At 36.3% G+C, this 13,914-nt stretch overlaps 1 protein-coding gene across 3 annotated transcripts in view; it reads left to right on the forward strand.

The window, feature by feature from the left end:
• The window catches only part of LOC150089650 (uncharacterized), a 71,691-nt gene extending 68,409 nt beyond the window's left edge, over positions 1-3,282 (forward strand). For all 3 annotated transcript variants that reach the window (XM_090368713.1, XM_090368714.1, XM_090368712.1), the window contains exon 4: positions 2,920-3,282. In XM_090368713.1, the coding sequence (XP_090224839.1) occupies positions 2,920-3,264 (345 nt within the window). In that variant the 3' untranslated portion in view covers positions 3,265-3,282. The remainder of the gene's footprint in view (positions 1-2,919) is intronic.
• Positions 3,283-13,914: the final 10,632 nt, after the last annotated feature.

A 13,914-nucleotide genomic window follows, 5' to 3' on the forward strand; every position in this document is an offset into this window, starting at 1 on the left:
GGCACACATACTTTGAGTAGACATGACTGCTAAATATGGTTGATCTACCAAACCGCACTGGCCCAGCGTGGCAGATTATGGTCCATTTCCCTCAACATGAATCGTTGAGGAGGCTTCCATCCTGTAGTGGGTTAATAATGGCTGCGTTTACCTCTTTTAATCCCAGAAAAATGTACCAACTATGTGGTACTATACTCAGAGTGGTAGACGATGAAAAAGACTTTGGGGGGGAGGTAATTGTGCAATCAGATAGGAAAATCTCTGATCAGTGTAGACAGGCTGCCAGAGTATGTCAAGGGGTCTTGTTAATGATATACAGAAATTATGCTAGTAGGGATAAGGAGGTGATTATCCCTTTGTGTAAAGCTATGGTCAGGCCACGCCTTGAGTACTGCGTACAAGTCTGGAGGCCTCATTTTAGGAATGATGTTGAGTTGCTAGAACGATTACAGAGAAGGGCAACAAGACTGGTAAAGGGAACGAAGGTGTCCTCTTACCAAGAAAGGCTTACCAAGTTTTGAAAATTGTAGCGTCTAGAGACTAGGCACCTGGGAGGCGATCCGATTGAGGTGTATAAGGCCTTGAACGGGTTGAGCAGGCTCAATGCTGATGGGATTCTATTTTGCTAATGCTGTACAAGCTTGCTTTCTTGCATCATATGCGTCTACTAATTCTGATGCAACTTGCTAGTAGGGAGCAAGATATGACAAAATGCTGGTGATTGGACTGTCGATATGAGACTAAACTTATAAAGTACGCGTTAAAAAAAAAAAAAAAAAACTGAATTACGAGGTTTTTTTTTTATATTTGAAAGCAAGTTTTAAGGGGTTTTTTTAAGTATTTGTCGCAACGGTTTGTTTTGTTACCTGTAATTTTTATTACTTTTTTTTGTATGGCGACCAGACCAGACTTGTCTGTCATTGCTGATCTACTCAACGACCTGTTGCACAACGAAGGCATAATTAAAGGATTAAACATGACAGTTGTATAAATGTGATCTTTTTCGCAACAGACATGTTAAGCAATTAAATATGTTCAAGGTTACTGATTCGGTTGACACGATGAAAGCACCACGGGTCTGGATCTAAGAGGGGAAAAAAACTTAATAGAACACTGGTTATGTCTCTGAGAAGACTATTGTATTGTACTTGACAGGGTGCGATTCTGCTACCAGGTACCCAGGTATCCTAATAGACAAAGAGCAGCACTCATCCCCAGCAGTGCAAACGCACAATTCTACCCAAGCAGGCGCACGCTCACACCCACCAAAGAAGAGTACGTTTTCACAATAAATGAAATTAAATAAGTACAGAACTCAAAAAGTACCACCTCCCCAGGGAATATCCGCAATTGTGAACTGCAGAATATTTACCGAATACACAGTCTAATCGTAATTCAAGACATCTGTCTGCTGACCTTCATTTTCGCGCTAAGGGATGCATCTTCATATTCGATTTGTCTACATCATTAGTTGTTACCTTTGCTTAACTTTCGATAAATTTTTGTTTCAGATCGTCGGCATTTCCATAGTGTTACTGTGTCACGTTTCCTTTAACAAAAAACCGGTTTTATCACAATGAATTTCCACAGTGGATATATTTGAAATTTTCTAACTGGTAATGAAGAGCTGAGTCTCATTGGAATTAACCTTCATTTATGACAGGCATTGCAAGATTGGGGTAAAAACTAGTGTTTTCACATCGTTCAGATAATAAGGATTGATCAGGAACCGGAGTTACCAAATTCCGATCTAGATCACAACTCAAGACCTGCTGTCAACTTCATTATAATAATGGAGGTTTGATTTGCTCTGGGAATAAACATGTGCTCTTGCTTCCAATAAGTGATGCATTCGTTACTAATGATCACTTTACCACTCTTCCTTTGCTTCGACTGACTTATGTTTCCTGATCGGTTCTGAAATCCATTGTCGGTCCACGATACTTTTTAAAAGCTTCATCTCTCGATATTTAAATTTTTCTGTTTATACTCCGGCACGAAACCAAGTTAGAGTTTACAATAAATCGTCAATACAAATATTTATCGTATTTAGTGGTCACGGGCTTGAACACCGGTCCACTCAAGGAACGCGTACTATGCACTCTCGCTCCTGACCACTGGGCTACGTCAGGCCTTATAGTATTTGAAGGTGTGAACAAATGCGTGTTGATTTCAATGGTGATCAATAGATTCTTCGATTACTTTAGAATATCATCAGTTTTTTGGATAAGCTAGGAGCTGAATTGTCGTTAATAAAAATCCGAATGGATTCCTTTCCCATGTTAAAAGACTTTAAAGACCGAAGTATACCCATAAGCCCGATCATAAATCTTCTAAAGACTTGCCTGAAAGGGGGAAACCTTTTAGAATATTGGAGAGGCATATTTTTGGATCCACTATACTTTGGCAAAGGGATGCTACTGTAACCAAGAGGTCAGCTTTCAAGTGTAGAGAACGGCTCGGCTTGAATTGGGTATTGGAGAACGGGATGTGAACTAGTGATCACGCCATGCATGGTTTAAGCTGATTACTGTCGGGTAATTCGTAAAATCATACTGGAAGATTTTTCTAATATAAATAATGGTAACATTTTTCCTGAAAATCTTTTTGAATTTCTTCCAATAGTAGAGCATAAGTAACTTGCCGACCAATCGAAAGAAACTCAGAATTGAGAAATAGTCCTTGGCTTAATATTCTTAATAAAATATCGTCAGATTTCGTATTGCATATCAGTCTTAGGTATTATAATGCTCACAATCCTGAGAATTATTTCATAAATTTTAGAAAATTTTTAATATTTTTTTATATCCATTTGTACTCGTGTTCCCTTATGTGTTACGAATGTCATTTTATTTAAATGAATAATAAAGGAATATTCTTTCGTGATATATTTTAATACCTTTTTTTCTTTCATTTCAGAAAGAAGAATCCTATCAGAAGTCTTTCGAATATCTTCAGTTTTTTGCTGTTGGACTTGAGCAAGCCATTTTGGACCAAACTCTACATGGAGGCCAGTTCAATTCTTTATTCCAAAGCACACAAAATGATTTAACTCAAGTTTTGTGCGAATTGCAGGTCGGCATGTACTCGCTTAGAATTCAACCCAGCCAAGATGTCATGAGGGATGTTATGTCTCAGGAGTACAGGGATATCAATTCCCGCTCTGGACGCAACATGAGGGACTATTTGATACTTCGTGATTATATTAAAGCAGTGAATTACGTCACAGAACTGTTTTCTTATCTGAAGCGGACGTTAAAATGAGAGTGCAGCGCCCTCTGATTGTGTGCACAGAGTTCTCAAGAGAATTGTGATGCTATTTATTTCTATTTATTTTTCTATTTTATTCTTTTAATTTATGTAAAGCGATACTTAACGAAGAGCATAACATAGGATAAGAAGTGAGAAATCCTTGCAAGAAAAAGTTGCCAAAATGGAACAGACGTATTTTTTCAGGTCTGATAGTTCATCAACTGTATAATAGAAGACACCAAAGACTGTAACATCCTATCTTCAAAGGGAGTTTGTTCCTTGTTCTTGTTGGACAGTTTCTTTTGTCCCATTTTTAAAAAAAAAAAACAAAGAAAAAAAACAAAAAAAACCTCAATGAACTGAGCTAACATCCGCCAGTTGCTAGTGGCTTTAACCCACCGTTCCTTTGAATGCCGCCATTGTGTTAGCACCGATAAACAAAACACGAAAAAGAAGAAAAAAAAAAAAAAACTTGGTGAAATGAACCTACTAGAGTTGGTTGCTGTTTCCTGTTATTTCGAATGCTGGAAAACAAAGGAGAAAGTGGACAAACTGAAAGAGGGCGTTGCCACTTTCATAGCACATCGTACTTGTTTAAAGAGCAACCGGATGTTAGGAGTGTAATTCGCGAAGAATATCCAGTAATGGCGATATTTGCTAACTGTCTACCACACTTCTTTTTTTTAGATAATATCTAAGTTTTTGTACTTTTTTGGTGTAAATTAAGCTTAGTTTTTTACCAGAATTTTATGCAAGGAAAGCGATTATTTTATTTTGCGTTTATTTTTAAATGTGTGATGTTAATGATTTTTATCTCGAAGTGACCTCGTGGTTTTGCACTTCTTTTCTTAGTTTCACATTCATGAAGAATTTAAAAATGCTGGTTTTAATGTTTTTTTTTTTTAAACAATTTCAGTTGCCAAAGCACACTATTTTGAAGACTTCAAACCCCATATCGCGAGTTGTACCCATTTTAATTTCGTACAATCAGCAGAGGCATTGCCACACGTGTAAAAAGCAAATGTGGGGCGGGGTGGGGGGAGGAAGGAAGGAAGGAACTACCTCATCTTTAACTTCCCTGTCATAAAAGGCGGCGTTTTATTGCAAATCACTGCTGGCATTCTTAGAGTTGTGACAATGTTTTGGTGCGAGAAATGTGATAATTTTAAAAAACTACTGCAATCAAAAGAAGTAAGAAATTATGATTTATGGCATGTTGTTTCTTATTACGCTTTTAAAGTTCTACTGTTGGTTTTAACTTGCTAAATTTGATTTCTGGAACAAAAGTTTTAGCCTAATGGATGATAGCAAATGCATTTTAAATTTGTCAGTGGAAGCTATTCATTTTTATTTGATTCAATTCAAATAAATTAAAGCACAGCGACACAAAGAAGGAATGATCTTATAACGTATTTAATGTTTGAGAATGAAAGTGGCATTTTTAACCATTTTAAAGATGAAACTAATTGGCTGATGTGTTCATTGGCTTATTTTTATATATACACGGAAGTATACACTTTGGATCCTCCATGATCCATATCAGCGTACTTCTGCAATTGTCGTACCCCTGAAAGCTTTCAATAGCTGGTTTTGTTCGCTTCATGACTAGTTTTTAGGTCACCAGAAAAAAACGATGTAGGTAACTGTAGTGTATGCAGGTCGGACGCATCCTGATTACGAATGCTAACATCGTCTGGAAATCAGTGACTTCAAGAAAAGTCCCTGATTTCCAGTACAGTCAGTGAGCCAATAAATCTAAAAGTACTCGGCTTTCAAATTATTTAGTGAAGAAAGAATAAAATTTTATTACTAGATAAATTCGTTATCTGGTAATACAATTATTAGTTATTATCCAAAACCAATTTGATCCGAATAAAGAGTATTTTGTTCCAGATATCAACACGTTTTTAGCCGTAGGTTTTAAATTTCTGAATAAATTCCAAGATTGTGCTATCGAGGGAAGTTCACTTTAAAAAATATATTTTAATGCGATATTATCTTTTTATCGTATTTTATTCTAATTATAGCCGGATAAATTTTAACAATTTATGTGCGTTTTCTTTTAACAAGATACTTAGTGACGCGTGACGCGCTTGTTTGGAATTTATTTTTAGTTTTATGCAAAAATCAAAATGAAGTACTTCTTGATTCTTGAACTTGAATCATTAAAAAGAAATCTCTGTCGCAGTTACTTGGAAGGTAACGAAAAGCCAAATTGTTATTCTCGCACTAAGATAAAGAAAATTTTGCTGTCTTTTCACTCAGGTGCTTTGTCACGCTCTGAGAATCATCGAGTTCCTATGTTTCTGGTCCGTTGTAATTTTTTTTTCTTTTGTTTTTGTTTTTAACACCGTACTCAACGTAAGGGGGAGACATTACAAAGATGTATAAAGACACAAAGCCCTGTATTTGTCTGCCGTCTTAGCAATATTTATTGATGTATTTATTACCCGTCATTCTCAGTTCAAGCCCGGTTGGATGCAGCCTATGATGCTGAAATCGTGTATATATTTATGATAGACTGGTACGTTAATAGCATCTATGCTTCTCTGTAAATATCCATTGTAACTTGGCCATTAATTCGTGAAGGCACAATCCAGCTCTATTTGTATACTGAATGTAATAAAGGAACATGAAAACAAATGTTTCGGTGTTTTATTTGAATAGTTTACATTATTAATAAAGATGGACTTAACGAAAAGCTGAAAGAGGGAACTCTTCAACAGAGGAATGACATTTTGCATTGATACTTGTTAATTTGTATCCAACTGACTTCTGTAGTATCCCGGTAGATAAATCTGGCCCCTTAAATGCATAATACTCTACAATATTCTCGAAGTGTTGAATTAAGTGAGTTTTATTTACCTTATTCCGACTATATTTCATCTCCATATTTTATTTTCTTAAATGCCTTATAATGAAGGCATTTTATATTACCATCGTAATGAAAGTTATGATGGTAATATAAAAGGTCATTGTCCTGGATTGAAATAAGAAAGTTATCTCTGTTACTTTAATATTCATTCTGAAGAACTCTAAAATATAGGTCATACTTATTAATGAATTTGGGCAAGAAGCGTGCCTTTTGAAATTATTTTAAATGTTAGGAAGTTTCTTTGGTGCTTTGCCAAATATCGTTGTGGATATAGTTTTGTACAGGACTTAATTTTTATTAGGAATTAAACGTAGCCTCGCAAAAATCTCTGGTCCTTACGCGTAATGTTTAGAGTGCTTGAAACAAAATTAATTTCAGAGATGGCTTAAGTTTATTAATTTCTTGAATGCTACTAAAAATTAAATACAGGAATCATCTATATTATCTACAGAACCGATTGGCTAGGTTGAAACAAATAACATTTTCTCTTCCAGGATTATAAGATGGGTAGATTTATTGAAATGAGAAACTAGTTTGAGTTATAGTTAGAAATATTGTAAAATGGCTGACTCGAGTGTTTTCTTCAGCTCATCGATGTATGCTTGTATTCATCGGAGGGAAGGGAAACACTCGTTCATTAGACCATTTAACATTTTCTTAAGTAAAAAGGCATATTTTTTTTATAATCTTAATAGTCACATTTGTTGAACTGAAATTGAATTTAAGGACATTGGAATGATAAATATCAGAGCCAGATTTAGAGACATGAGTCACTAAGTTAAAACATTTAAAAAGATCCAAAATATGTAATTACAGGTTTCTATTCTCGTAAAATGAAACGGCGAGACCCGAAGACCATAATTCATTTGGTTTTTGTCTAAATCCAGCTTTGATAAATATACATTAAAATATACATTACACTCCATTAACGAGACTAAATCTTTGGTAACCATAGCAGAGTATACATTGATCAGCAAGTTCCTCTCCTTCTAGAAAAGCTCTTTTGTATTTGAATAAAATACACCAAAATGATTTTGCATTTTTTATTGTTAGAAGGTTGGTGATACTGGTTACCTTTTTTTTTTTTTTTTTTTAGTACGATCTCGAACAACAAACTGTTTTACAAGAGGAAATTTTATGCTTTCGTTTCTCACATTCGGTTCACAGGAAAGTCTCAGTTCCTAATCATTGTTTCATCTAGATAAAATGAGGTTCAATTACAGTCTGCGCTAAATTGCTTAACGGATAAGGACCTGGTAAAACTACTCTAGTTTTATATCCACGGTTAAAATTTTTTTCCGTCCGTTTCCAAAGCTGAATCATTCACCGCATCTGCTTAGAGATTACTCTAAGTGGATGTGAAATTGCTATGCTACATATTTCAGCAATATTAAAAACTAGTATGCTTGTATAAAGCCCTGATTTTGATACAAGCATAGTAATTTCTAAGTATTTTCTGATGTGAAACTCAAATAAGGCATTTTCAGATCCCAGATAAAGAATTTAATTCCAGACGAGTAATTCGAAAGAGCAAAGAATGGACCAGCTTCAAAAATGTTTTTCTTCGGGAATAAGGAACAAAAAAATCATTAGAAAACGCGCTCAAATTTATTTCAAGAAATTTGGTAAACTGCATAGACTCAATTTTTTCTTAATATTTTCTTTAATTGTGTTTTATCCATTTCATCGAAAAGTACAGAATTAAAATTTAAAAACAAAGAAAAACATTTTCTTGTTTTTAATTTGTAGAAACTCCTCACAACAACCTTAGGGAAAATAACTAATTAAAACAAACTTCATCATTCTTCAGTTTTCGATTTGATAAAACTGAGTATGGATCGAATATTGCTTCTGGGCGTATTATAAATTTGCCAGTACTTTTAAGTTTGGGGGGGGGGGGGAGAAGGATTTGTATAATACATCAGCAGTGAACTCTGAACCTTCCCTTTCATCAGATCAGATCAAAATGTTCTTACCAAAACCTTCCCTATTAGACGCTTCCTCTTTATTAGCCTCGGAAAAATGGCAAACGGTTTGTATTTTACTTTAAATACATTCCATTGGTATGAAAATTCTCCATTTTTCTAGTTCATTTCAGTTTCTGACGAGTTTTGCTTTCTTAATTTTAATATTGTCATTTAAACTTAAGAAATGCCAATAATAAAATTTCCAAGGCAAGCGTTACCCAAGAATCTCAACTAGTGGAAACTTAAGAAGTACCAAGAGTTTTCTACGCACTAAGACCACACAACCTTGAAAACTACACTTCAGAGGAGTTGCTTTAGCAATTGCTCAGGGGTACCACGTGCGACGTCGTTTACCTTCGTTTTCGCCAAGGTCTTTCAATTCAGCTTGAAAAATCATTTGGCTAATGCGATTATTAACGGTTCAATGAGACGAAACATCGGGAAAAAATGTCTGAAAAATTCCTTTTTTCCAGTTAAATGTTTAACTTACACGGACAATTTCAATTTTTAAACAAAAACGCGCATTTAAGTTTTCAAATATTACGTTGCTTTTAGAAACCTTCGTATTAGCGTTTTGTAGACGTGTTTTATAATTCGAATGGTGTTTCAGATGATGGATTTTATGACGATAAATCTTGCTTGCCTGTCAATTGTTTAAAAAGGGAGTAAGAAAATCGTAGGTTTAAGAGACGGCCGAGTGCAAATAAAAGGTGTAGACTTGACAACCGTGCAACACGGTTGGGTTGTACATAGCAAATACGAAGTTGCTAGACCTATGTTTTATGAGAGAGGTCATGGTGGTGAAATAAGAAAGAAATAGGGAGCTGAAGAAGAATTTGTAACAGGGAAGTATTAATGAGACCATCCTTTGTTGAATACTTCCCTTTAAGTGATTTGTATTCTATCGCAACTTTGTATCTTTGGGTCACATCAAACTTACATTTAGCTCACAGACATTGAAGGAAACACGAAAAAGCAAATGGTTGTTAATGAGTATGTTTAGGCATAGAAACGACTGAAAATGGGTGACTTGTTCGTCAGGTGACAAGTCAGGAAACTACACACAATAAGAGAATGACAAGAAAAGAAGTTGAATGCCAATGATCGGTAGGGTAGAGTAAGATTAAAGCAAGCATTCTTTTTACTATAGTAATCAAAATTATTGGCCTAATTCAAAGTGTATTTACTATTTTGTCTCAGGTGCTTCTGCAATTATTGACTTCAATGTTTATTTCCTCTATATTTGTTGTGTCCAGTGGCAGTCCTAAGATTTTCTGAAAGGGAAGTAGGATGGCTAAAGCAGTATGCGGCATGTTTTTTGTCCTTTTTTTTTTTTTCCGAAGTACATTTTCTTTTCTACAAAAATCGATTTTTTGTCCGAATTTGCGTGAATCATTGAACTTTAGTTATCACGTAACAGGAAAAAATTCAGATTATTTTTGAGGAGAGTTTGGGACCCCACTTTTTCTACACATATAAACTGTATTTCGGTTAATTTTACCGCACGTGGTGGAGGTTATAAGAAAGACTAAACTGATTCCTACTTTCGAAAATGAAAGAAAAGAAACGTTTGGAGGGGAAACAATGAATTTTTCCAATTATGTTAGGTTGCTGAAATGCATCTGGGGGCAAGTGACAATGCATTTACAACGAATTCATTGTAATTCAACTTCGCTGGTACCTACACAGAGGATTAATAAAAGGAAAATTATTTTCCATTAAGTAGCAAAACTTTGCTTTACATTAGATGTTAATGTATTCTGTTCATCCTTGCTTTAATCCTGGTTAGTACACGTCATTTCGTAAAATTCTGAATTGGTAAGATGCTAAAAAAATAGTGGTACTTTGGCAACTGTCCAATGAGAGCTATACTCTGTGGCATTTATTAATGTAAAGATTAAAGAGTGAACAGATTAGTTCTCAAAATATTAATCCCCTTTTCCTCAATACCTCTCTGAGCCACTCGCCAGAGCTGTGTAGCTTTTTACTCTTGGTATAGGGGATACTTCGGTAATAGGTTGTTTGCCGAATCACTTTGGCACCGCATGTTGTCCCTCTTGATATTTCACTCACTCAAGGGTTTAAACAGGTAATCGCTAGTAGGTGATTTCGTACATACCTGCATTAAGGGGGAGTGAGAAGACTTCTAAAGGTAAGTCCGTATTCGTTGGTATCATCGAAAACCCATTGTTACAAAAATTCAAATTATTATTTTAACAGCACCCCGAGCTTGTCGCTCATACCTGTGCGCACCTTCTGTAGCAGTGTTTATTCATAAACCGATTCGCATGTCGTGCAGGCTGGTAAACCCCAACGCCTGTGACCGGTTAACTACAGCTTCGATTGAAGAGGCCTTTTGAAATTCCTTTGGTCTACGACTGGACTCGCACGCAGACCTTTCCAAACCAACAGTAGACAGTGATTTATCATGCCTACTAAGCTGACACGAAGAAAGCCATCACCTTTTCATAGATACCCTTGGACAAATTTGGGCATTTGGCTTCTGATGAGGAATGATTTGATTTATTTTTAATAATATGTCAGTATGACACAATTAAGTGGGTCATAATAATAGATTAGTCACGGACAGGGAAACATTTCTGACTTGAATTGAGGTTGGAGTCGCATCTTACTGAACTCATTTGGTTTCAGGCTTTTCAGATGACAGTCTCTGTACAAATGATTCTAAATCCATATGTAACGTAGCCATTTGGACGTTTATTTGAGAAAATGATTTCGGATCATCGGTACTCCAACACTGTCTTGACTTCGCTGATCTAAACGGAAAACGTACTTGGAGGAATCATTTTAATTGGCTTTACAACGCGAAGAGCCCTCGTTAAACCGCACCCTCAAGATTATTTGTCACACATTACAATTTAAAGAATAGAAGTTTAAAAAGAAATGTGTACAGACAGGATAGGAGGGGTTATGCTATTAGTTAAGAAACACAAAATCCAAGGAAGTCAAGCCAGTTGACATCGCTGGACAGTGCAGTGTCAAGTCAGTTTGGTGTGACATAAACATTGGGAGATCAAAATTGAGAGTAGGAGTGTGCTATAGGCCTAATGACTCTGATGAGTATAATAAGAAACTATACAGGGAAATAGTGGGCCAGTAAATCAGTCTTATAATGGGGATTTTAATTTCCCAGATATTGACTGGAATTTGTGGGTTGGTCACTCACACTAGCAAGGCTTTTGTGGATTTATTGGATGATTGTTTTCTACATCAGCGTGTTCAGGAGGCAACTAGAGGGAGTAATACTCTTGATTTAATTATCAGTAGTGATTCTTTATGCATTAAGAATCTGTAGATAAAGAAACCACTAGGTGGCAGTGATCAGTGTGCTGAAGTGGGATTTACTCAGAGGTAACTACCATCAGGGGTAAATTGAAGAGTTATTGCTTTCGTAAAGGCGACTACGATGGTCTGAGACAGTATTTAAATTCTATACAGTGGGACCAACTGATGATGTTACCAACAGCAAATTCAAAATGGGAAGCATTCAAAGAACTTATCTTGGAAGCTACTAGGCTATACATACCAACTAAGAAATATTGTTCAAGGTTTAGGCCTAAATGGATGTCAGATTGAACTAATGAGACATACGGCAGAGAAGAAAAATGCATGGGATACATACAAATTAACACGTGACACAGAAGCCTATGACAGATATAAGTTGATCTGTAACCAAGTTACAAAGGAGGTTAGGCAGGCAGAGGCAGATTATGAGAAATCCTTGGCAAAGGATGCAAAGAAAACAGAAAAGAGTTCTTTACCTTATGTAAACTCTAGAAGGAAAGAGATGAATCAGATTGGTCCACTTAATATTGATGGTTCAACAGTTGAGGATCCTGCTCAGGTGGCTAACAAACTAAACGAGTATTTTGCATCTACATTCACACATGAGGAGTTATTCAGGAAGGGGAATGCCAGAGGTGAAGTAAACTCTGGCAGTGAGCTAGATTTTTTTGTAATAACTGAGAGGAAAGTGGAGGAGAAATTGTTGAGGATAAACATAAAGCACTCGGAGTGGATGGGATCTATCCAGTTATATTAAAGGAGGCAGCAAAGGAAGTAAGCAAACCCTTTGGCATAATTATGAGAGCTTCTTTGGATTCAGGGGAGGTACACATAGACTGGAGATGTGCAAATGTGACCCCAATTCACAAGGGAGGATCAAAGGCTGACAAGTAATTATAGACCTGTGAGTTTAACTTCTGTTGCAGGAAAATTAATGGAGGCACTGGTTAAAGAAGCACTGCAGGATCATCTGGACAAGACTTCAGTTATAACTCGGACACAGCATGGCTTTGTTAAGGGAAAGTCTTGCCTGACCAACTTGATTGGATACTATGATGCAGGAAATAACTTTGATTTTATATATTTGGATCTTAGAAAAGCTTTTGATACTGTTGCACATGGAAGATTGCTGCACAAATTGGAGCAGTGTGGCATTGGAGGCAAATTGCTGCTATGGATAAAGGGATGGTTGAGGGGGAGAAGACAGTAGTAATTAATGGACACTGCTCATCGTGAACTAATGTTATTAGTGGAGTCCCTCAGGGTTCAGTGTTGGGTCCATTGTTGTTTTCTGTATTTATAAATGATATTGATGATGGTATATCAAGCTTAATGTCCAAGTTTGCAGACGATACAAAGGTTGGCAGGGTTGTTAAGGACACTACTGACGCTATGCTGCTGCAACAGGATCTGGAAAGGTTGAGCAGATGGGCTGAGAAGTGGCAAATGAAGTTTAACATTGACAAATGTAAAGTACTACATATGGGAAACAATAACCCCAGAGCAACGTATCAACTCTGTGATACTACACTGACAGTGGTAGAGAATGAAAAGGAGCTAGGGGTAATTGTGCAGGCAGATATGAAGTTTTCTGAGCAGTGCAGACGGGCTGCAAGAGCTCATGGTGTCTTGTCAATGATATACAGGAATTTTTCTAGCAGGGATAAGGAGGTGATTATTCCCTTGTATAAAGGCAATGGTCAGGCCACACGTTGAGTACTAGATACAGGTCTGGAGGCCTCATTTCAAGAAGGATGTAGAGCTGCTGGAACGAGTACAGAGAAGGGCAACAAGATTAGTGAATGGAACAAAGGGTTGCTCTTACGAAGAAAGGCTTAAGTTTTGCAAATTAGTGTCTGGAGACTAGGCACCGGTGAGGTGATCTGATAGAGGTGTATAAAGTGGTTTGAGCATGCTGAATGCCGATGGGATTCTTTTTCAGAATAATCATCTGAGAGGGCATAAATTCAGATTGAGGAAAGATAGATGTGCGGAAATTTGCCTTTAGCCAGCGGGTAGTTGGTTGGTGGAACAGACTTCCATCCCTTGTTGTGGAAGTTGATAGCCTAAATAAATTTACGGCTCAGCTGACAGGTATTTCGAACGAACGGAGGGGTGAAATGGGAGTTTTTTTTTTTTTTTTGGCTATTGCGGCATAAACTTGCTTTCTTCCATCATATGCCTCTACTAATGCTAAATGTATAAGTGAGTTATTCATGCAATTACTGTTTTTATTTTACATATTAATTTCAAACCTAATTGCTGTGATTTTTGAGGAGAAATTTTAGCTGTAATGTTCGTAGACTGCTTTGTGATAATTTAAGCCTGTTTAAAGTCCTTAATAATTTTCTTAATATGGGAATCAAAGTCGTGAGACGAAATAGGACACGCTCACTCCAATATGGGAAGTACAAAGGTGGTGAATAACATTTAATAAAACCTACTCGTCTATGTGTCTGTTTGGTTATGTGATCTACTTGAGAAGAGAAGAAACAATTATTGGAAAATATAATG

This window comes from Mastigoproctus giganteus, chromosome 2 (assembly GCF_048544385.1).
Source record: "Mastigoproctus giganteus isolate SK-2022 chromosome 2, ASM4854438v1, whole genome shotgun sequence".
NCBI classification, from domain to species: domain Eukaryota; kingdom Metazoa; phylum Arthropoda; class Arachnida; order Uropygi; family Thelyphonidae; genus Mastigoproctus; species Mastigoproctus giganteus.